This window comes from Ahaetulla prasina, chromosome 10, assembly GCF_028640845.1.
Source record: "Ahaetulla prasina isolate Xishuangbanna chromosome 10, ASM2864084v1, whole genome shotgun sequence".
Classification (NCBI taxonomy): Eukaryota; Metazoa; Chordata; class Lepidosauria; order Squamata; family Colubridae; genus Ahaetulla; species Ahaetulla prasina.
The window spans coordinates 17,239,834-17,263,473 of record NC_080548.1 but is presented as its reverse complement, the minus strand read 5'-3'; the positions used below and the strand labels follow the sequence as shown (position 1 = coordinate 17,263,473).

The window sequence follows — 23,640 nt, the reverse complement described above, 5'->3', positions numbered from 1 at the left end:
CATATTGGTAGCTTAAATAGGTTTGCTTCTGTAAGCAGAGGGGAAGACCCCAAGGATACGCTGAAGAATGAGAAGGAGGGAAGGAAAGCATTTTCTCTCCTATTTGTTGACTGCTTTTATCTTATTTAATATTGCGATGGTGGTCTCTGGGCTAATAAGTAAAGATCTTTCGTGCTCCTCTTAGGTAAGAAGACGTGTTCAGTTATATAACTTGGCCAGAATGAGAAAGCAAAAGTAAATGAGTAAACAAGATCTAAGAGTTCCCTTTGGCCACAATTGTCTCCTGTTCCAAATGCAATGGATTTTGGAATGAAAGAGAATATTTCGAAGATGATTAGGGGACTGGAGGCTAAAACATATGAAGAACAGTTGCAGGAACTCGGTATGCCTAGTTTAATGAAAAGAAGGACTAGGGGAGACATGATAGCAGTGTTCCAATATCTCAGGGGTTGCCACAAAGAAGAGGGAGTCAAACTATTCTCCAAAGCACCTGAGGGTAGAACAAGAAGCAATGGGTGGAAACTAATCAAGGAGAGAAACAACCTAGAACTAAGGAGAAATTTCCTGACAGTTAGAACAATTAATCAGTGGAACAACTTGCCTGCAGAAGTTGTGAATGCTCCAACACTGGAAATTTTTAAGAAAATGTTGGATAGTCATTTGTCTGAAATGCGTAGGGTTTCCTGCCTGGGCAGGGGGTTGGACTAGAAGACCTCCAAGGTTCCTTCCAACTCTGATATTATTATTATTATTATTTGAACATCCCTGGATTTTATGATTGGAGAGACCTAAACTTCCAATCAATGGAAGAATGAATGAGATGTTCTTGGAGTTATTACTGCCTGTGGATTGCCATGGGGACAAAGTGATAGTGTAATGACTGCCATAGAGTCAAGGATCATGAGAATTCTAGATTGTCATGAGCTAGGAAAGTTTAAACTTCTTAAAAGTGCCAGAAAAGAAAAGCCTCCATCAGTGGAAGTTAAAACTTCTGTTTATCATCTGCTGGGAATGGAGAACCACCACGGACCTGCAACAGAGTTGGACAGTGAGGAGGCTGGGGAGGGCAATGGGCCATTCCTGGAGTCAGGGGAAGGCCCGGAGGAGGGCTCTGCATCGGAGACAGAGATGTTTTAATAAAATAAGTTTGTTGAGGACTGAATTGTGTTTAGTAATCACTACTTGGGCCTTGGTGACAACACCTTTCAACTCCAATCCAGGAGCCCTCAGGCAATCGCTTTCACAACAAACTATTTTGTACCCAATTTGTGTTTTGCTGATAAAGAAATAAAGGGAAACTAGACTAATATAGATCTATTTCAAGCTATATATATATATATATATACAGTATATATAAAGTTAAAAGATATAAAACAGAAAGTATATATTAAAAAACAAGAGTCTGAAAGGCTCTTATTTGATTTGGGGCAGGAATAAATAGAAGTGCCAGCTGAGCATTTCTGGAAAGCAGAACATGACATGAAGAAAAGGTAGGAATTTATCTGGATAGAAATAAAAGCTGATTAGGTTAGGCAGGCATGTAAGCCAGAGGTAGGAAACCTCTGGTACTCAAGATAATGCCTGAACATTGACGAGCGATGTTGACAGTTGCATTTAGCATCCTCTCGGGTGGGGTAGTGTTACTCAACCTCTAAGCTGTGTGGCCTTTAACTCCCAGAATTCCCCAGCCAGCCATCTTAGAGTTGTCGAGGTTGAGAAAGACTGCTCTGGGGTGTCACTGGCTGCCCACTCAGTGTAAACCTTTCCTCCAATTTCCCCGTATTCCTAGTCTCCTGACAAAGCTTTATGCCTTCAGTACAATGTTCTAAAATACTTACAAGCCTCTAGAGCCTCTGAGTTTGGTTTTTTTTGCTTGCAGATGTTTCCTCACCGAAGTTGGTAACATCAGTGGGAGTAAATGTGAGGTTTGCTGCCTGTTTTTATGCAGTAGCCAGTTTTGGTGGAGGTGTAATGTTCTTCTTGTGGTTCCTTGATTAGAGTATTGTTTCCTGCCTGATTGTTTGTCTGGTGCTCATCTCTGATCATCTGCATGTGGGCTGCTAGGGGGGTGGTGGAGTTATAGTTCTTTTGTTTCCTCCTAGGTTTTGTATTGGCTCTTTTGAATGATGTGTAAATGTAGTTTATCTCTATTTATCTATTGATGGCTGATTTATGTATGTCTACCTGAGAGTAGCCTCGTTCTAGGGGTCAGAGCTGATTAGCCCCAGCTATATTTAGGAAGAGAGAGGAGCTCCTGGAAATTAGAATAGAATAGAATAACAGAGGAAGGGACCTTGAAGGTCTTCTAGTCCAACCCCCTGCTTAGGCAGGAAACATTACACCACTTCAGACAAATGGTTATCCAACCTCTTCTTAAAAACTTCCAGTGTTGGAGTATTCACAACTTCTGGAGGCAAGTTGTTCCACTGATTAATTGTTTTAACTGTCAGGAAATTTCTCCTTAGTTCTAAGTTGCTTCTCTCCTTGATGAGTTTCCCCCCATTGCTTCTTGTCCTGCCCTCAGGTGCTTTGGAGAGTAGCTTGACTCTCTCTTCTTTGTGGCAACCCCTGAGATATTGGAAGACTGCTATTATGTCTCCTCTAGTCCTTCTTTTGATTAAATTAGACATACCGAGTTCCTGCAACCGTTCTTCATGTGTTTTAGCCTCCAATCCCCTAATCATCTTTGTTGCTCATCTCTGCACCCTTTCTAGAGTCTCCACATCTTTTTTACATCGTGGCGACCATTAAATCACATGTTGCTCCAGCCCTGTATGGCCCGAGCCTTGTGGGCTTTGTACATTTGTGCCAAGGGTTTTTGGATACTGTTCATGAAACAGATCGTGCTTTTTGCCTGGCCTTGAACCATGGATGTCAATAAGGGCTTATGCTCCAAAGACTGTAGTTAGAACTATAGCTTAGTCTGATGTGTTTAACTGATTCACAATCTAATAATGCCAGAAAGGGGCAGGAAAATAATTATGTAAGACAAAGTCTTCTCACATGTTAATGTGCAACATCGTTTGTTGCTTCCTTCTCTTTAGTTTTGCAGCCCTGACTATTAGCTTGTCCTAAATTATTGCATTCCTTGTCGCCTTCAGCCCAGAGTTCAGTCTTGCCCCTCTGAAAACACTCCACCGCATAATTTATGTCAGGAAGCAAAATAGTTTAGGTTCAATAGACCAAGTTGGAATTTGGGGAACATGTTATGGACACTACCACACCATAGACATGCCTTCTCATAAAATGATGGCTTTGATGGGGTTTGTCAGGCACAAATCTCCTGTTTATCAGAAACCAAGCAGGTGAAGGATGCTTTGTCAGCTTTGGAAGCCATATTAGACTGGAAGCTTCCACGCTGCCACCTTCTTGTGTGTGGGAAAGTAGTAGGGGGGGATTTAGAAGAGGGAATGTATTTAGACAAAATAGCATTCTTCCTTTCGGTCAAGGTCAGGACAATCCTGCATCTGGAGAAGGAGTGGTTGGAATGATGTCTCGAGATGGGACAGATGGTACTTGGACCATGTGATGGACTGATGAGTGAGGGGATGGTTTTGGGGTTTTTGATTTACTCAGGGAAAACCTGGAACTTTCAGATTTGGGTTTTCCCAGATGTGCCTACTCTAATAAATGGGACTTTGAGAAAATGCTTGCATTGGAGTTTTTAATTGGAATTGGGTTTTTCTGGAACACTGACATTCTCATTCTGTCACCCTAACTTTGCTTTGTCCTTTTTAACTTCAGTGGAAGAGGATCTTGAAAATGGCTTCAAGGCCTTGAAAATGGCTTCAAGGTGTGCTTCACTTCAATAAAGGTTCAAAGGAGAACCGGCTCAAACCGCTTCTTCAGAAGACAATGTGGCTACAAGGCTTTCCTTGTTCCCCTGGCTTTGCTGGGAGAGATTATGAGTTGAGGCAAGCCACATTGTGTCTCCACTTCAGTAAGGCACATTACATCACCATCACAACATGAAGCTACTCGTAGAAGCCCGATCATTTCCAGTAACAATTCCTTTCGCAAAGAAAGTCCTCATAAATTCAAGTCAGTAGGAACAAAACAGGAACTTGTCTCTTAATGAAAATGAAAGTAACGACCGTTACTGCAAATACAGTAACTACCGGTTGTTAAACAAGTCATCATTTAGAAAGTCCTATACTGCATATAATGTTAAAAGTAAGCTGATCCAGGGAGTAACATCAGCTCTCCAAGACTTCAGTAAGGGCAGGATCATTCCCTACCTTTCCTGGGGTTGCAAGAATGGTGCTGAATTACAAACTTTTCCTACCATTTCTCAAGAAGCAACCATGCTACTTCAGCTAAAGCTTTGTCATGTCTTCAGAATCAAAGAATTGTGACCGAGGTGAACGATGCCTTTTGAGTTGTTTGTGATCTCGATATCTGTGAGGTGATGCTAGCAGGATCTCCACTTTTGTAGGAACAGGTTACCTACTGTGTTTTCCCCAAAACAAGACCCAGCCTTATATTTTTTTGAACCCTAAAATAAGCTCTTGACCTTATTGCCATGGGCTCAAAAGCCCGATTGGGCTTATTATCAGGGGATGTCTTATTTGGGGGAAAACAGGGCATGTATCTTTGATTCGCAGCTCATTAGGTTAACTATGTATCCTTGATCCATAGGTAGGCTGGAAAAAAGAAAGGGGAAAGAAAATGAAAGATATCCGATGTTATTGGGTTATGCCATGATCAATTATTGGAACCTTTCTCTCTCCCTCTGTCTTCCCATCTCTTACCTCCTTTAAACACAATTAACAATCTCTAATAGCTGTCTCCATCGGCAACAATATTGTGTGCATGTGTGTGCAGAGAAGCACTTCCATAATAGCATCAATAACTCCCTAAAAACACATTAGCCAAGGAGACAGCATTTAAACGATGGGACTGAGCAATGGGAAGATTTTTCTCCATAACAACCCTTAAAGACTGTGATTGACTGTTCCCTTCCTTTAATCTGCATCTTGTACATTGTTTCCAATGTCCAAGAGAGATGTCAGATTCCCCCCACCCAATCTCTTTTTAAAATAAGAAATCACCATCATTAGGAGAGCTTGCGAATTCAGTTTCCTGTGCTCAGCTGCTTGGCAGCAGATAAAGGAGGGAGGCAGTGTGTTGCTGGGTATATACAGAAGAACTGCTAGAATAGATGTCAGATTCCACCGGCTAGTGCAACTGCTTTTGAGAGCTCCTACTTCTGCCTTGGCTGCCCAGTACCCCCTTACTCTCTGCTTTGAAGTTTTGGGTTTATTTGAATGTGCTTTGCAAGGGAAAGAGTGAGCCTATCCAAAAGGAGAAGAACTCGTTGTTTTCAGCACCACCAAAACGGGACAGCTCCCACGAAGTCTTTGGACTGCAAGCCTTCTGATCCTTTTTGTCCTACCACAAACGGGACTCTGGAGCCACCTGGTATCATGGAGCTGTCCACCATCCCGGGTGCTGAAATATTTTACAACAGCACCTTGCAGGACTTTAGCTCAAGTTCTCTCACAACTTCTAATGCCACAAATCAATTGCCAATGAAAAATACTACTTCAATCATCATAGCTATTGCTATCACCGCCCTGTATTCCGTCGTATGTGTGGTGGGACTTTTGGGGAATATCCTGGTAATGTACGGCATTGTCAGGTAAGAAAAAAGGTTCCAAAATATCAAGCCCAGCTTGTTCTTTGACTAGATGAGAGGAAGTTTTACGCCTATGTGGCTTGGCTGGATGCCACAAAGGTCATTGGAAAGAAAGAAGGCATGAAGTAGATGTGTAGGGGGATTGGGAGAACTGTGTGCAGCATGAACTTGTGACATAAACTTGTAATGTAATGTAGTCTGTGTGAAAGAGTGAAAGAAAAGTCACTTGCATGCTAAATGACTTAATAACCAAGATTAAAAAAAATGCTGGTTCTGCATTGAATGGAAATAGAGTGACTATTTGAAGTTGATGAAGGAAATATAGAGCTATATCTGTGCATTCAGCAATGCACTATCGTGTGGAGGTTAGGATAGAAATGGAACATTAAAAATGTGGGTTTTGTGACTCAAGAAATGATGTGCTTCACTGCATGCATTTTTAACTGCAAAATGAAGGTGCATTTTATGTTGCTATTTTTGTGGTTTTAGAAAATTGCCATGGCTGATACATTTCCGGAACAACGTAGATTTTACAGTGCTAAACATTCTGCCCACTATGAATTTTATATATGGCTCTGTATGAATGAAGGGGGAGATTCAAACAACAGCTACAAAAATGCAATGATTTTTCAAATAGGAGTATCTTGACCAAGCAGACTAAACCCTAAGATACATTCACTCTCAGTTTGTGAAGAAGAAAAATATCGTTTTCTTTCAATTCATCTATCAAGAGAGACATGAATGTGCCTGTATGGGAGATACCAATTCTTCTAGAAATGCAAGACAAGTTCAACATGTCACACAAACAGAGATCGTGAACATAAGCATCAACATGTCTCAAATAATGTGTGCTTCATTAGTATGTTGTCCTCAGCATAGCTTCCTTCAAATATGTTGGACTACAAGTCCAAGAATTTTAGCCTGCCTCAAAATTATGGAAAATGTAGTCCCTCATAACTGAAAGATATTTGGTTGGGGAATATTTCATAACTTAGCTTATGAAAGGTCATTTTTTATTGTACGGAGAAATTTCCAAGATACCTCATATATCTCTGGTGGAGGTAATAGTGCTATTAGAACAGATAACGGTGACATGGACTCTTATCAAATAAATTCATAGCCCTGATGGGATCATTAAATACTTCTGCAATCACTTTGGTTTAGGTCTAATGAACCTGCATTCCAGCCATTCATCCCAACAGAGAAATATTTTTAATCCTGACAATTAGAAAGGCTGGATTTAAACCTGGGAATTCTTCACAGAGTTACAGCCTCTTTATTTTTGTGCCTAGAATTGTGATGAGAAAGTTGCTTAAGAATTGCATTTCCACTTCCCTCCTTCCGCCTCTTTTATTATTTATTTTTAACTCAAATGCTGTAACTTCTGGTTAGATCTAGCCAAGCGAAGAACTGACCTCTCACAGCATCGTTTTGTTTCCAATGGCATATTATGCAAACAAACAGGCCCCATTTTGTGAACTGGGCTGCTCATTTTGGAGGCTGTGTGAGTCAGCATTCACACATTAATTTGAGGAAAGAGTGCCAAGGTGGGGTTGTTTTTTTTTACCTCTTCTTCCTTTATTGTTTCTGAGTCATGCAAAGCAGAGAAATGGTTTGCTTTCATGCAAGCAATTCAAAAACCCATCAACAGTTTCCTGCCTTCTTTCTGTACTTGACAAAGACAAAGCAGTAGCAAAGTCATCACTAATATGCAGTGCCCCTCAACTCCGGAGACTAGAAACTTGGCATGCCAAAGAAATTGTATTTTGGGCTCAGGATATCAGAAATTTGTTTCTGGAGTAGAATACCGCAAGAGTGTAATTTGTGTCTACCAATATTTCTCCCCTCCGACCCCCCCGTTATATTTTCTCATTTCGCTTCCCAATAATTGACTGAAGTCAATAGAACACAAAAGTAGTTTACCTAAGTATAATAGCTCGGAACAATCACAAAGAACATTTAGGTTGACTGAACAAAAATATTCCAACTGTTATTTGCAAACCCTCACCAGAAAATTCCCTTGCTGTTTTTGAACCTTTATACAATTTCCAATGTTGTCCTCAGCATAGCTTCCTTCAAATATGTTGGACTACAAGTCCAAGAATTTTAGCTTGCCTCAAAATTATGGAAAATGTAGTCCCTCTTAACTGAAAGATATTTGGTTGGGGAATATTTCATAACTTAGCTTATGAAAGGTCATTTTTTATTGTACGGAGAAATTTCCAAGATACCTCATATATCTCTGGTGGAGGTAATAGTGCTATTAGAACAGATAACGGTGACATGGACTCTTATCAAATAAATTCATAGCCCTGATGGGATCATTAAATACTTCTGCAATCACTTTGGTTTAGGTCTAATGAACCTGCATTCCAGCCATTCATCCCAACAGAGAAATATTTTTAATCCTGACAATTAGAAAGGCTGGATTTAAACCTGGGAATTCTTCACAGAGTTACAGCCTCTTTATTTTTGTGCCTAGAATTATGACGAGAAAGTTGCTTAAGAATTGCATTTCCACTTCCCTCCTTCCGCCTCTTTTATTATTTATTTTTAACTCAAATGCTGTAACTTCTGGTTAGATCTAGCCAAGCGAAGAACTGACCTCTCATAGCATCGTTTTGTTTCCAATGGCATATTATGCAAACAAACAGGCCCCATTTTGTGAACTGGGCTGCTCATTTTGGAGGCTGTGTGAGTCAGCATTCACACATTAATTTGAGGAAAGAGTGCCAAGGTGGGTTTTTTTTTTTTTACCTCTTCTTCCTTTATTGTTTCTGAGTCATGCAAAGCAGAGAAATGGTTTGCTTTCATGCAAGCAATTCAAAAACCCATCAACAGTTTCCTGCCTTCTTTCTGTACTTGACAAAGACAAAGCAGTAGCAAAGTCATCACTAATATGCAGTGCCCCTCAACTCCGGAGACTAGAAACTTGGCATGCCAAAGAAATTGTATTTTGGGCTCAGGATATCAGAAATTTGTTTCTGGAGTAGAATACCGCAAGAGTGTAATTTGTGTCTACCAATATTTCTCCCCTCCGACCCCCCCGTTATATTTTCTCATTTCGCTTCCCAATAATTGACTGAAGTCAATAGAACACAAAAGTAGTTTACCTAAGTATAATAGCTCGGAACAATCACAAAGAACATTTAGGTTGACTGAACAAAAATATTCCAACTGTTATTTGCAAACCCTCACCAGAAAATTCCCTTGCTGTTTTTGAACCTTTATACAATTTCCAATTTTGTCCTAGGCTTATGAGGTCTGATAGCTTGATGCCGTTTTCTGTGAATGGGAGCCGCAATATCAAATATTCTGGGGAAAAACCCTCTTTGTGCAAATTGGTCGTGAAGTGCAAAACCATACATAACTATCGATGTCATTTTTAACAGATTTGGTATAATGGATTTCAAGATTTGCAACCTGCATCTCCTTGATTAAGACCAAATACGAGCATCTCCTGGTAGGGCTTTGCTATTTCAGAAGAGGGAAGTTTTCTGCAGAAATCTGGATGACAATTAGATAGCTTCAAAGAGACGCAGAAGAAAAAAAGATTGCAGCTCAGGGTTGAACTTTGTGGTCCTTGGTGCTCTCTGAACTTGATTGTTTTCTTGCAGATGTTTCATTACTGAACTAGTGGTTCCTTGATTAGGCTATTGTTTCATTGGTGTTAGATTGGAATACAAGAAGTAAACAATACTCCAATCAAGGAGCTACCAACTCAGATGATCTATCACATAACAGCCTAGGAACCACCAAGTCCATTCCCACCTACACTGACACAGCAATACACTATTATATAAAATAAGAGCAAACCCTGCTCCCTCCTAACAATGATGATGTTATCTAGTTTGGTACTGAAACATCTGCAAGAAAGCAACCCAATTCAGAGCATCAAGGCTAGAACCTAGGCTGTCATCTGGATTGTTGCAAACCGGAACTGGTAGCCTTGCTGAATGTCTATGCAAGAGTTTGCCTAAATTATTAACCACATTACTCTAACTGCTGTGCCGTTAGTTTATAAAAATGCAGTTTATAAAAATTTACAAACCTTGATTTGTTCATTTGGCTGTGAAATGCCAAGAGATTAACAAATCGCGTTGTCGTTTTCTTTTCCAAGCTAAACTGCTAATGTTGATCTTCATAGTTAATTTGGAACCCAATTATCTTACAAATTGTTTTTCCCCCCCTCCTGATAAAACTACCATGTTCTGAAGTCAGCCACAGAAACATGCACAGATTCCAGCGTGGAACAATTGATTTGAAAGGCAAAATAAGATTTGTAGCATGCCTGGATGTGCACGTAGCACCCGTCAGGAACTAACAAAATGTGTCTACTTTTAGAATTGCACAGCGCAGTCATATTTTGCCTTCAAGCCAGACTGCTGCACAACCCTAACCCTAACCAAATTTGTTTGGTTGCTAAGACGGGGACTTAGACCCGGAATCATAAAATGTCATAAAAATCATAAATCATAAAAATCATGAAAGTTTCAGCTTTCAATGAGTTGGGACTCTTTCCAGAATGGCCAGACAAGGAAAAATGATGAGGAAGAGAACAATTTTAAAAAACAAACAAACCAACACCAGGCTGAGGTACCAGTTCTAAAAATAATACTTCATCTAGTGACTTTTTGAGATTTTATAAACTGTTCATGGATTGAGAGAAGTTAGATGACCATTGGGAACAACCAGCATAAGCTGGTTTCTGATTGCCATAAAGAACAGTGTGACAGGTACAGTGACAGGTACATTACTTTACCTCAGGGTTGTCAAACTCAAGGCGCCAGAAGCTGGATCCGGCCCATGAGGTACCGTATTTTTGGAGTATAAGACGCACCTTTTTCCCCCCAAAAAGAGAGTGAAAATATGGGTGTGTCTTATACTCCAAATGTAGCCCCACCAGCTTCTCAAACTGAGGTTTCAGAGGCTGAAAGAAGCTTCAGAAAAGATGCCCCCAAAATAGAGCTTCAGAAAAGAAGCTAACAAACAGAGCTTCAGGGGCTTTTTTCCCCTGAAGTTCTGTTTTGGAGGCTTTCAGAGGCAGAATTTTTTTTTTCTGAAACAGAGTTTCAGAGGCAGAAAAAACCCCAGAAAAAAGCAAAGCACAGAGCTCACAACCAAGGAACCTGTGGCTAAAATTCATGTCTGGGAACAGCTGATTGCGGGTATTCCGGGAGGCCAATCCACCTGCCAATCAGTTTTTTTCTTATTTTCCTCCCCAAAAACTAAGGTGTGTCTTATACTCTGGTACATCTTATACTCCGAAAAATACAGTACTTAGATCTGGCCCATGGGGCTGCCCTGGAAACAGTGAAGGACCGACCAGCAGGGCTTCTGCCAGAGAAAATGGGCTTCCAAGCTCCGTTTTTGGCAGCCACGGCCTCCTGCAACCTTCTGCCAGTGAAAAGGGAGTTCAGGAGGGCTGCATGAGGGTTCACTGGCAGAGGGTTGTAGGAGGCCGCGGCAGCTGAAAACGGAGCTCAGGAGCCTGTTTTCGCTGGCAGAGCGCTCGGGCCACCACAGGCACCCCTGACAGGAATGACATTGAGCTAACCATGCCCACCCTCACCACGCCCACCCCAGCCTCATGAGGTCAAACACAACCCTGACGCAGCCTTCAATGAAATCAAGTGTGACACCCCTGCTTTTCCTATCCATTTTTTAAAGTGTCACAATATTCTACGATAATGAATTCCACAGGTAAGCTGCGTGTCTCTTGGAATGCTTGGTTTGGCCAAGCATGTCACTTTCAGCAGGTTAGAATGATTGAGATATCCTATTTTATTAGTTTCCCGTCTTTGCTGGCTTCATATTATTCATAATTCTAGAACCTATCACGCTGTGGCCAACTGGTTTATTCATACTCACTTAGCCACTCTGAATTCTCATTAAGGCTCTACATCTTTCTGCATATAGAGCAGGGGTCTCCAACCTTGGCAACTTTAAGCCTGGCGGACTTCAACTCCCAGAATTCCCCAGCCAGCTTTTCTGGGAGTTGAAGTCCGCCAGGCTTAAAGTTGCCAAGGTTGGAGACCCCGATATAGAGAATTCTTGACTTAAAATCGCAATTGAGTCCAACATTTCTGTTGCTGAGTGAGTCATTTTTTCCTCATTTTAGACCCATCTTGTCACCATTGTTAAGTGAATTACCGCAGTTGTTAAATTAGTGACTCAGTTGTTAAGCGAATTTGGCTTCTCCGTTTACCAGTTTGCAAATGGTGACCAAATGACCCTGAGACTCTGCAACCGATATAAATTTGAGTCAGTTGCCGAGCATCTGAATTTTGATCGCGTGATTATGGGGATGCTGCAATGGTCGTAAGTGTGAAAAACAGTCACAAGTCATTTTTTTCCGGCGCCATTGTAACTTTGAACCGTCACTGAATGAATTGTTGTAAATCGAGGACTACTTGTGTTCATTCAAAGCAGAGCATGTGATAATTCCCTGCATCTTGAATTACACTCCCATTGGCTTCAAAAAAAAAAAAAAAATCAAAACCAAGAGCAACTTTTTGGATTGGTCTCATGATATAAATAGACTAAGTATGCCAATCATGTACAGATCTAAATCTTCCATTGTATTTTTTCTCCCTTGCTGATGTGCGCACTCTCACTTTCTTGCTTGCGTTAATGAATTGGCATCTTAGTAATCAGCGATGGAAAACACTTAGGCAGAAAACTCCATTTCATTAAACAGCAAAAGGCCAAATCCAGAAATGTATGACAAGCTGCCAATGACTGGGGGTTTCTATAACTGTGCATGAAAACGGGGTTGCGGTACCACAAGGTACGTAGCTCAGGATGTCCAATGAATCAGACTTCCAAATTTGCATCTTTGTATTGTATTGCTTTCAGGTAGTTTGTTTGCTAAAGAAACAGTAGCGTGACAATAATTAGTCTTCTACCCGTGACTCTTGATTTCTTTGACCTGTTCTAAGTGGAGCAGCTTTAGAAAGCAGATTAGAGTCTGTGCTTGGTTCAGAAAGCAGCTGCTGCTTCTCAGTATAATTCTATTTATATTTGGCGGTTCATCAAAATCACACAGCAGATAGCAGCAATAATAAAGCAATCACATAAAATAATGAAAAGCTATGGGCAAACTTTAAAAAACAAGCCAGCCTAAATAAACACTGGAAAAGGAAACAAGCCATCAACCAGTCATCAATAAACCTTCTTAAATACACAGGGAGCAAGGGGAATCTTAGGCGAATCTCTTTGGGGAAGGTACCATTCTGACCTTGGGTACCGCCACAAAGAATGCCCTCTGTTTTCATCCTGTGAGGCCCTGGTTCCCTTAGGACAGGGGTCTGCAAACTTGGCTCTTTTAAGGCTTGTGGACTTCAACTCCCAGAGTTCCTCAGACAGCAAAGTTGGCTGAGGAACTCTGGGAGTTGAAGTCCACAAGTCTTAAAAGAGCCAAGTTTGCAGACCCCTGCCTTAGGACAATGAGTCAGACTGTCTCCTCCCCAGGATAAAATATACAGGCCCAGGATGGTGAACCTATGGCAACAGAACCCTCTCTGTGGGCACGTGCCACTGCCAGTGGCTCTTCTGGTTTCCAGCGCACCGGGCATCTGGTCTTCACTGGCGCTGGAGCACCAGAAAACAGCCTGGAAAATGGCTTGAAAAACGGCCTGAAAAACGGCCCAGAAAACATCCAAAAAAGACGCATGCACACCAGCTAGCTGGTCTTCAGGTTTCCAGGGTGCGCACATACATGCACATTCCGATTTGGGCACTCAGTGCCGAAAAGGTTTTCCATCACTGATATAGGCAACTTAAAGTTGTGAAGGTCAAGCCTAATCTAGTACCAATGTTTTTTCTTTCCAGATAACATAGAATATAGGTAGTATCATAGGCTGGAAGCAGGGGTGAAATGCTCCCGGTTTGGACCAGATCACCTGATCTGGTAGCGATGGCAGCAGGTGGTTCAGAGAACCGGTAGCAAAAATCCCTGCCTCCCCCCCCACATGCCTAGCTGAGCTGCGCGATCATCAGAGGTTTTCGTTTTTTTTTACTTTTAAAAGCATTTTTTCTTCAGCCGAAAAAATGCTTTTAAAAGTTAAAAAGCCTCTGATGATCGCGCGGCTCAGCTGGGATTGTCAGAACCTTTTAAAAACATTTTTTCTACAACCTCTTCAGCTGAAAAAATGCTTTCAAAAGTTAAAAAAAAAAAGGTGGCCACGCCCACCCAGTCACATTACCACCACCACCCGCACCAAGCCATGCCCACAGAACCGGTAGTAACAAATTTTACATTTCACCACTGGCTGGAAGTGACCTCAGAGGTTTTCAACCCCCTGCTCAAGGCAGGACATCTTATACCATCCTGGTCAAATGGTTGTCTAGTGTTATGTCAGTGTTTCGAGTAAGACATCCGTTGAAAGCAGAACTCCGAGGCAAGTAGATTCCTCTAAGAACATGTTTATTGGAGACATCATATTGGCACAGCCGGCAAAAACCAACTCTGAAGGTTCCCGTGGTTTTCACCTAATTAAAATAATGAAACTGTTCAGTCCCCCACTCCCCAGTGTCATCAGTCACATGGCCCAATGAATGCAGCTGGCAGGCTCCTCTCCTCCTTCACTAGCCACCTGTTATGATGACCTTGGTTCCCACAGGAAAACTTTTTGTTTTAACTGTAAGCTGGGCTATCTCCTCTCCCCCCTCCCCTTCTTTCTCAGGCTTCATGGCAATTTTGAGGCAGCAGAGTTGACATCTATTTTTGAAAACCTCCAATGATGGAGCACCCACAACTCCAGTAGGCAAGCTATTCCACTGATTAATTGTTCTGTTAGAAAATTTATCCTTATCTCTAGGTAGGATCTTTCTTTAACAAGCTTCCACCCATTGCTTCTTGTCCTGCCCTTTGGTGCTTTGTAGAATAAGTCAGTCCCCACTTCTCTGTGAAAGCCCTTCAAATACTAGAAGACAGTTAACATGTCCCTCCCAATCCTTCTCTTCAATAGGCTAGACCAGGGGTCAGCAACCTTAAACACTCAAAGAGCCACAAAGATCCTAACCGGAAGCCCCCGTTCAATTCTGGAGCCAACCATAAGTCCGGTTTCCCCACCATAGAGTATCCTCCCAGTGTGGCATACTTTTTCCTCTCCCAAACGGAAGTCCAGTTCCCCCACGAAAGAGTGTCCTCCTAGCGCAGCATCCTTTTTCCTCTACCTGTCCTAACTGAAAGCCCTATCAATTGTGGAGCTGACCAGTGACAGGGAACTGCAGCAGAGGGATAAAAGAGCCACATGCGGCTCCAGAGCCGTGGGTTGCTGACCTCTGGGCTAGACATACCAATCTCCCTTAAATGTTCATCATACGATTTAATCTCCAGATCTTTTATCATCTTTATTACTCTTCTCTGGTACTTTCTAGGGTCTTAGCATCTTTTTTTTTTTTTTAATATTGTAGTAACCAGAACTGTCTAGACCAGAAAACATCTCAGTTTACACACATTATAATTTCCAGTTGATTTTCAAAATATGCATTGCAATAGCTTGGATGAGAAGTACCCTGCTCATCTGCTAAAGTCAGGAAAAGCAAGCAAGAAACTCATTTGTTCTCAAGTCTGTCTTCTGCTAAACAGACACGAAAGCCAAGCTGTAGGACGGTGAGAAGTTAATGATCAGCATTTATTACAGAAAGTGCTTTGTCTACCATTTACCATGGTAGTTAAGGGTCTAATTGCATTTACTCAGGTTTAGCTTAGTTAGAGATGGCCTTGTTCATTCTTTGGTGCTTTAGGATCTGCATAAATGCAGGTTCATTTACAGTTCAGCAAATTGGGAAAGCACAGGATATGGTTAACTCAGGAACCAAATTAAGCATGTTTGCAAACGCTGGCCTTGAGTAGCTCCTATGAAACTCTTGCTTTCTAGGAATCTTAACAAGAGAAAAGAAAAGAAAAAGAAAAGAGGAGAGGAAAAAGGAAAGGAAAGGGAAAAGAAAAGAAGAAAAGAAAGAAGGGAAGGGAAAATAAAAGAAAAGGGAAGAAGGAAATAAAACAACAGAAAAGAACAGAAAAGAAAGAAGGAAGGGAAGGGAAAAGATAAGAAGAAAAGGAAAGAAAAAAGGAAAGGGAATAGGAAAGAAAGAAGAAAAAGGAAGAAAGAAGAAAAGGAAAGGGAAAAGAAAAGAAAAGAAACGGAGAAAAAGCAAAAGGCAAGGCAAGGAAAGGAAAGGATGCGCAGCATAGATTTTTGCAGCACAGTAGCTTAAGTGCTACAACACGCTGAATGGGGAACTTAGGAGAATTTAGCACAACAGCACATCAAGGCATTGCCAGATTTTAAAACAATATTGATTGATTTGGGGCCATCACAATCAGAACACAGCAATCAGCCCACAAGGACACTTAGCCCCAGCTTTCAGTGCAATTGGTATCAGCATGTATTCCTAGGAGGAAAATACACCCACCCTATAAAGTATCATCTGAATCGAAGTCATAAACAATCTGCACATTCGCTGGCCAAAAACTTATTAACTTTCTTTCTGGTTTAGCCCCCAGATGGAGATTTCTTACTGTTTTCAGTTCCATTTTCAGTGGAGCATTAATTTCACCTGCTTTTATCAGTAGTGTAACATCTGAGAGCATCAAAACCGTATCATCTGCACATAGATAATAATAATAATAACAACAACAACAACAGAGTTGGAAGGGACCTTGGAGGCCTTCTAGTCCAACCCCCTGCCCAGGCAGGAAACCCTACACCATCTCAGACAAATGGTTATCCAACATTTTCTTATAAATTTCCAATGTTGGAGCATTCACAACTTTAAAAGATTTAAAAGAGAAGTCCTCCAATTTTTATCTCATAAATCTGATTGCTGGATCTATTGCTAGCTAGGTTGAATAATAATGAGGACAAAGAGTAACCCTGTTTGGTTCTTCTTAAAATTGTGATAAAATCTGAATCAAAACAGTTAAGTTTCATCTGGGCTTTAAGTGGCCCATATATATATTCAATCATCGTACCAAAGCCACTCCCAAATTTAATTTTACTTAATATTTCTGTTAAAAATTGTAGTTTCAGAGAATCAAAGATTTTAAATATATCTAAAGAACACGTGGCTAGTAAAGATGTATTAATTTGTATAATATTTAATAATTTCCTTATAAAGAAAAATGTATTTCAATTTGGAATAAAATCAGACTGATCCATTTGAATATTTTTTACTTATAATCACTTTTAATAGGTTCACTTACTTAAAATCACTTTTAATTAGTTCCCATGCTCACCAGTCAGCTAACTATATTAAGGAATTAAAAGAATTTGCAAAGGTATCAGGACTATCAGTAATTTTCAGAAATCATATCTAATGTTTTCTGCACAAGCACCCAAAATTTTGGGGATACCAATAGTAGATAAATCTTGAGAATATTTAGGTATTGCTATTATTAAACTATTAATTATTATTATTAATTAAGAATGTTAATCCAGTTATTACTAATAATCACATGCCAACATGAAAGAAATTAAATAAGGAAATGAAACTGGATTTCAAAACATGTTAACATTTTAGGGCAAACTGCAATGGTAAAAATTAAAATATTTGCAAGGCTCAACTTTCTATTTCAATACCGGGATATTTATGGGACTGCCTGCTGCCGCCAGTTACCTTCCATCATCCGGTGCGTCCAGTGCGCTCTCACAGGGAGGGCCTCCTTAGGGTACCGTCGGCCAACCAATGTCGGCTGGCGGCCCCCAGGGGAAGAGCGTTCTCTGTGGGGGCCCCGGCCTTGTGGAATGAGCTGCCGGTGGGACTCCGTCTTCTCCCTGATCTTCGGATCTTTAAACGCGAGCTCAAGACTTTCTGTTTTCACCAAGCGGGGCTGGCCTGATCGATTTTATACTGGGGGGTTTTAGCGGGCTTTTAACCGGGGTTTTTATCTTTTGTAAATTTTCTTATCTAATATTTTTAATTATACAGCGGTTAAATTAGATTTTTAAACTAGTGACTGTATTTTAAAATGTTTTTGGGATTATTGTCCTTTTATTTGCTGTAAACCGCCCTGAGTCTTCGGAGAAGGGTGGTATAAAAATTTGAATAATAAATAAATAAATAAATAAATAATACCTCCTAACAGAAATTCCAGAACAAGCTTTCAAATATTAGCAAAAAGAAAGAAAAAGAACTGTTCTGTTTTCAAACAAAAATAATGATAATAAATACATGTATAACAGAGGTGGTATTCAGAAGTTCTGACCAGTTCTGGAGAACCGGTAGTGGAAATTTTGAGTAGTTTGGAGAACTGGCAAATACCACCTCTGAGTGGGGTGGGAATATGACTTGGACGAGGGGATAGATGGGGAACTCATCAAATTTGCAGATGACACCAAGCTGGCAGGAATAGCCAACACTCCAGAAGACAGGCTCAAGTTACAGAAAGATCTTGACAGACTTGAACATTGGGCGCTATCTAACAAAATGAAATTCAACAGTGAAAAAAGTAAGATTCTACATTTAGGCAAAAAAAAACAAAATGCACCGGTACCGTATATGTGGTACCTTGCTCAATAGTAGTACCTGTGAGAGGGATCTTGGAGTCCTAGTGGATAACCATTTAGATATGAGCCAGCAGTGTGCAGCAGCTGCTAAAAAAGCCAACACAGTTCTGGGCTGCATAAACAGAGGGATAAAATCAAGATCATGTGAAGTATTAGTGCCACTTTATAATGCCTTGGTAAGGCCACACTTGGAATATTGCATCCAGTTTTGGTCTCCACGATGTAAAAAAGATGTTGAGACTCTAGAAAGAGTGCAGAGAAGAGCAACAAAGATGATTAGAGGACTGGAGGCTAAAACATATGAAGAACGGTTGCAGGAACTGGGTATGTCTAGTTTAATAAAAAGAAGGACTAGGGGAGACATGATAGCTGTGTTCCAATATCTCAGGGGCTGCCACAAAGAAGAGGGAGTCGGGCTGTTCTCCAAAGCACCTGAGGGTAGAACAAGAAGCAATGGGTGGAAACTGATCAAAGAAAGAAGCAACTTAGAACTAAGGAGAAATTTCCTGACAGTTAGAACAATTAATAAGTGGAACGACTTGCCTTCAGAAGTTGTGAATGCTCCAACACTGGAAATTTTTAAGAAAATGTTGGATAACCATCTGACTGAGATGGTGTAGCGTTCCTGCCTAGGCAGGGGGTTGGACTAGAAGGCCTCCAAGGTCCCTTCCAACTCTGTTGTTATGTTATGTTATGTTATGAATAGGGATTTTGCAGTATTCTTTCCCTGCCATGCCCTCCAAGCCATTCCACGCCCACCAAGCAACGCCCACAGAACCAGTAGTAAACATTTTTGAATCCCACCATGTATAAGGAAGGATATTATACAGACCTCCAAACGGTTCAGCACCCGTGGGATCACATAATCAAAATTCAGACATTTGGCTGCTGACTCGTATTTATGACAATTGCATTGTGCCTGAGTCATGTGATCCCCTTTGGCGACTCTGTGACAAGTAAAGTCCATAGGGAAGCCAGATTCACTTAACAACCAGTGTTACTAACTTAAGAACTGCAGTGGTTCTTTAAGAAAGAAGGGAATTGATAGTGTGATGGTGTGAAATGGAATATGTTTTATGTTATATTTTAGATTATGTTTGTTAGTTACAATACCCTGTATTCTGTTCTGGGAAGTCTCGGGGGGGGGGGAAATGGGGGGGTGGGAAGGGGAAGACTATAAATTGATTGATTGTACAGGAATAATGGTAGAATTAAACAAGTTGGAATGGTGTAAAGTCGGGACTGCTCGGTAACCACTCCCGAAGGGAAAGGGTAAGGAAAGAGGAGTAAAGAAGGAAGAAAGTAGGTAGGCAGGTGGGTAGGTAGGAAAGAAGGGAGGGAGAAGAAAGGATAGGAAGAGAAGAAGAAGGAGAAGATAGAGGGTTAGAAAGGATGGTAGTGAGAAGTGGGAAAGAGGTGGGGAAGTAGGAAAGCGAGGAGAAGGATGGTGGGGAAAGTCGAAGAAGGATGAGAAGGGAAGAAAGGATTAAGGGAGGGAGTGGCGGTCGAGCAGCCCTGATTGAGTATAATTTGAGTATAGGATTGATTGTTGGATAAGTGATTGTATTGTACACTGGTCAAATTGTGGGAATTATTATGGAAAATAAAAAATTTTGCCCTAAAAAAAAAAAAAGAACTGCAGTGGTTCACTTAACAACGGTGGCAAGAAAGATCATAAAATGGGGCAAAACTCACTTAATAGCTGTCTCGCTTAGCAACATAAGTTTTGGGCTCAATTGTGGTCGTAAGTGGAGGAGTACATATACATATACGGTATGTGTAGTTCCAGTTCCTTTATACTTTAGTAGTTCCTTTTTCTGTAGTTTCTGTATTTTCTATATATATTTTCTTTGTTGCTTGATATTGTTTGTTAATCATAGTGCAATAAAAATAATAGGAAAATAATCTGTAATGGAACAGTCAGATGGATATGACCTTTCAACACAATTTTTCCACGATTATGGATTTGAATTTTCATTGCTTCCAAGGGTTATGGATATTTGAAGGTATTGGGGGAGTTGCTGGCATCAGAGGCTGTTAAATGTTTCTTGGATGTTCAGAATTTTGTCCCCCACATTTTCCCCCCCTTCTCCCCTCCCTCCCAAATACAAACTTGGAAAGAACTTTGGTGAAAGTGAGTTTGCTTAATCTCCTGCATGTACCGGTAGCAGTAATAGACTGGGGACTGACAGCAGAATTCAATTTTTTATTTATTTTTTAATTGATTTATATGGCAACTCGAGACAGCTAAAGGTAAAGGTTCCCCTCGCACATATGTGCTAGTCGTCCCCAACTCTAGGGGGCGGTGCTCATCTCCATTTCAAAGCCAAGGAGCCAGCGCTGTCCGAAGACGTCTCCGTGGTCATGTTGCTGGCATGACTAAACGCCAAAGGTGCACGGAACGCTGTTACCTTCCCACCAAAGGTGGTCCCTATTTTTTCTACTTGCATTTTTTACATGCTTCTGAACTGCTAGGTTGGCAGAAGCTGGGACGAGAAGCTGTCACACAACACTAGGGATTCGAACCGCTGAACTGCCAATCTTTCGAATGACAAGCTCAGCATCTTAGCCACTGAGCCACAGTGTCCCTTATAGATTGCTAATAATGTGTAAAACAATGAAAAAAACAGCAATTAGGAGTTTTAGAAATAAAAATCTGCAAAGAATAGAATAGAATAGAATAGAATAGAATAGAATAGAATAGAATAGAATAGAATAGAATAGAATAGAATAGAATAGAATAACAGTTGGAAGGGAGGTCTTCTAGTCCAAATCCTAGACCATTTCAGACAAATGGTTGTCCAACCATCAAGCAGAACAATCAATAGGAACCTTTAAAGAGGCCATTTAACCTCCCCACCCCAGGTCCTGGAACATATCCAGGTCTTCAACTCTTTACAAATCCTGAGAACTGCAATTTTTGTATTGAAAAAGCAGGTTTTTGGCTCTGGTTTGGATAACACCTGCTGAAATTGAATAGAATAGAATAGAATTTTTATTGGCCAAGTGTGATTGGACACACAAGGAATTTGTCTTGGTGCATATGCTCTCAGTGTACATAAAAGAAAAGATACGTTCATCAAGGTACAACATTTACAACACAATTGATGGTCAATATATCAATATAAACCATAAGGATTGCCAGCAACAAGTTATAGTCATACAGTCATAAATGGAAAGAGATTAGTGATGGGAACTGAGAAGATTAATAGTAGTGCAGATTTAGTAAATAGTTTGACAGTGTTGATGGAATTATTTGTTTAGCAGAGTGATGGCCTTCGGGGAAAAACTGTTCTTGTGTCTAGTTGTTCTGGTGTGCAGTGCTCTATAGCGTCGTTTTGAGGGTAGTAGTTGAAACAGTTTATGTCCAGGATGCGAGGGGTCTGTAAAGATTTTCACGGCCCTCTTCTTGATTCATGCAGTATACAGGTCCTCAATGGAAGGCAGGTTGGTAGCAATTATTTTTTCTGCAGTTCTAATTATCCTCTGAAGTCTGTGTTTTTCTTGTTGGGTTGCAGAACCGAACCAGACAGTTATAGAGGTGCAAATGACAGACTCAATAATTCCTCTATAGAACTGAATCAGCAGCCAAAAAGGAAAGATAGGTAAGATCTCCAAAAGAATAGAAGTCCAGCACTCTTCCTTTCTTGCCGTTTCCATTTCTTCTTTTCCCTTTCCCCCAAGCAATCAAAATGAGTGTTGCAAAATAAAATCAATGAAGCATCTTTATTTAATGTACATGGTGAGAATTGGATGTGGACTCCAAGTGATTTGCTCCAGGATAAACCTGGAGACGTGATCAGATTTTGTGACCAGGTTTTGAGTCACAAAATGCTGCAATATTTTCTTTCTGTTGTTCCAACTGCACACAGAGGGTCAAAGTACTGTAGGCATTTCCTAGTTCTTCTAAGGGAGGTTAGGAAGGGAAGTGTTTGTGTCTGGTTTAGAATATTTCCAAAACAAAGTTAGAACAGAACAAGACCAAATCATGTGACTTAAAGAACTTCAAACTTTTTACATCAAGACCATAAATCACCCGTCCTTTCTTTCCTTTTTTTACTACATATAAACATGTTTTTTTGTAATCTTTGTAAACATTATTCTGGGCGATCCAATAAACCCATAATGATATTATTGAAGACATTGTAGTTGTGTTTTTTTAATCATAAGAAGCTACATCGCTCAAGTAGAAACAAACCAAGAATTCTACTCATAAAGTTGGCCATATCTTGAAGCTTCATTTTCCCCATTGCTGTTTTGCTCCACTTCTTTAAAATTTTGTTGTGGTAAATAACCTAAAGGTAGAAGAAACTAAATTTTCCACAAATGTTAAGACAAAACAAGCTTCTCGGATGATATCAATTCATATAAAATCACAGCTGTGTGACTTTTCCTTGATTAAAGGCTGCATAGGGTATTTGAGTGACATGGCATAGGATCCCATTGGGCTACACTCCAAAAAATGATGAATGGGACCAGGGCAAAAACAAAATATAATTTCACTTCAATTTGCATTTGATTAAGCTCAGTATAGTAAATGTGATTGTTCTGTGGTAATTCGTTTAAATATTTTTCCTGGCACATTAAAATACCATTCGTTAAGAATTTTTGACAGTCCCAAGGGCCACCATTTAAGGTTTGGAGGCAGCTTTGTAGCTTTGATGAATTAAATTTTGCAGTTCAGCTCTAAAGAAGCCTATAGCTTTTCAAGACCTACCGAAATTTTACTCCCGAGGCTCAACTACTGTCTATCCTGGAGCAGAGATAGAAAGGCTCCTTATAGCTAAAGATTTAACATCAGCTCAACTTCATTATTTGGTCTGGGAATACTGACCATGAAAGCTTTGGGCATTTCTGTGGAAAGCTGCATTTGGCTCCTATCCGACTTCATTTTTGACCATTCTGCCTGACAATGTTAATACTACTTTATAATGCCTTGGTAAGACCACACTTGGAATATTAGATAGATAACCTTTATTGTCATTTTTTTTTACTATGGACACACTGGCACACATTAAAAATGAAATTCTGTTACCTGCTCTCAAAAGTGTATACATACAAACAGACATATACACCTGCTACATACACACAGACACACAGACACACACGCACAAGGATGGAAGGCTGAGTCAACCTTGAATCTGGTGAGATTTGAACTTCCAAATTGTAGGCAGCTGGCAGTCAGCAGAACTAGCCAGCAGTACTGCACTCTAACCACCGCGCCATCAGGCTTACAGAAATATAAAAACCTCATATATAAAACAATAAAACTAATAAAAGAGAATATTTATATCATAAATTAATAAAATAATATAATAACCCGCACCCCCTACCCCGGCAACAACACATCACACGAGCCATTTAATGGGCTCCATCCCGCTCTGCGTTCCCCAGGCCCACTGGCAGAACCAGGTCTTCAGCACCTTCCAGAAGAGTATTAGAGTGGGGGCCATTCTAATATCTGGGGGAATGATGTTCCAGAGA

At 40.5% G+C, this 23,640-nt stretch overlaps 1 protein-coding gene across 1 annotated transcript in view; it reads left to right on the top strand.

The window, feature by feature from the left end:
- The first annotated feature begins 5,426 nt into the window (after positions 1-5,426).
- The window catches only part of OPRD1 (opioid receptor delta 1), a 40,233-nt gene continuing 22,019 nt past the window's right edge, over positions 5,427-23,640 (top strand). The window contains exon 1 of the mRNA XM_058195686.1: positions 5,427-5,641. Coding sequence (XP_058051669.1) covers positions 5,427-5,641 — 215 coding nt within the window. The remainder of the gene's footprint in view (positions 5,642-23,640) is intronic.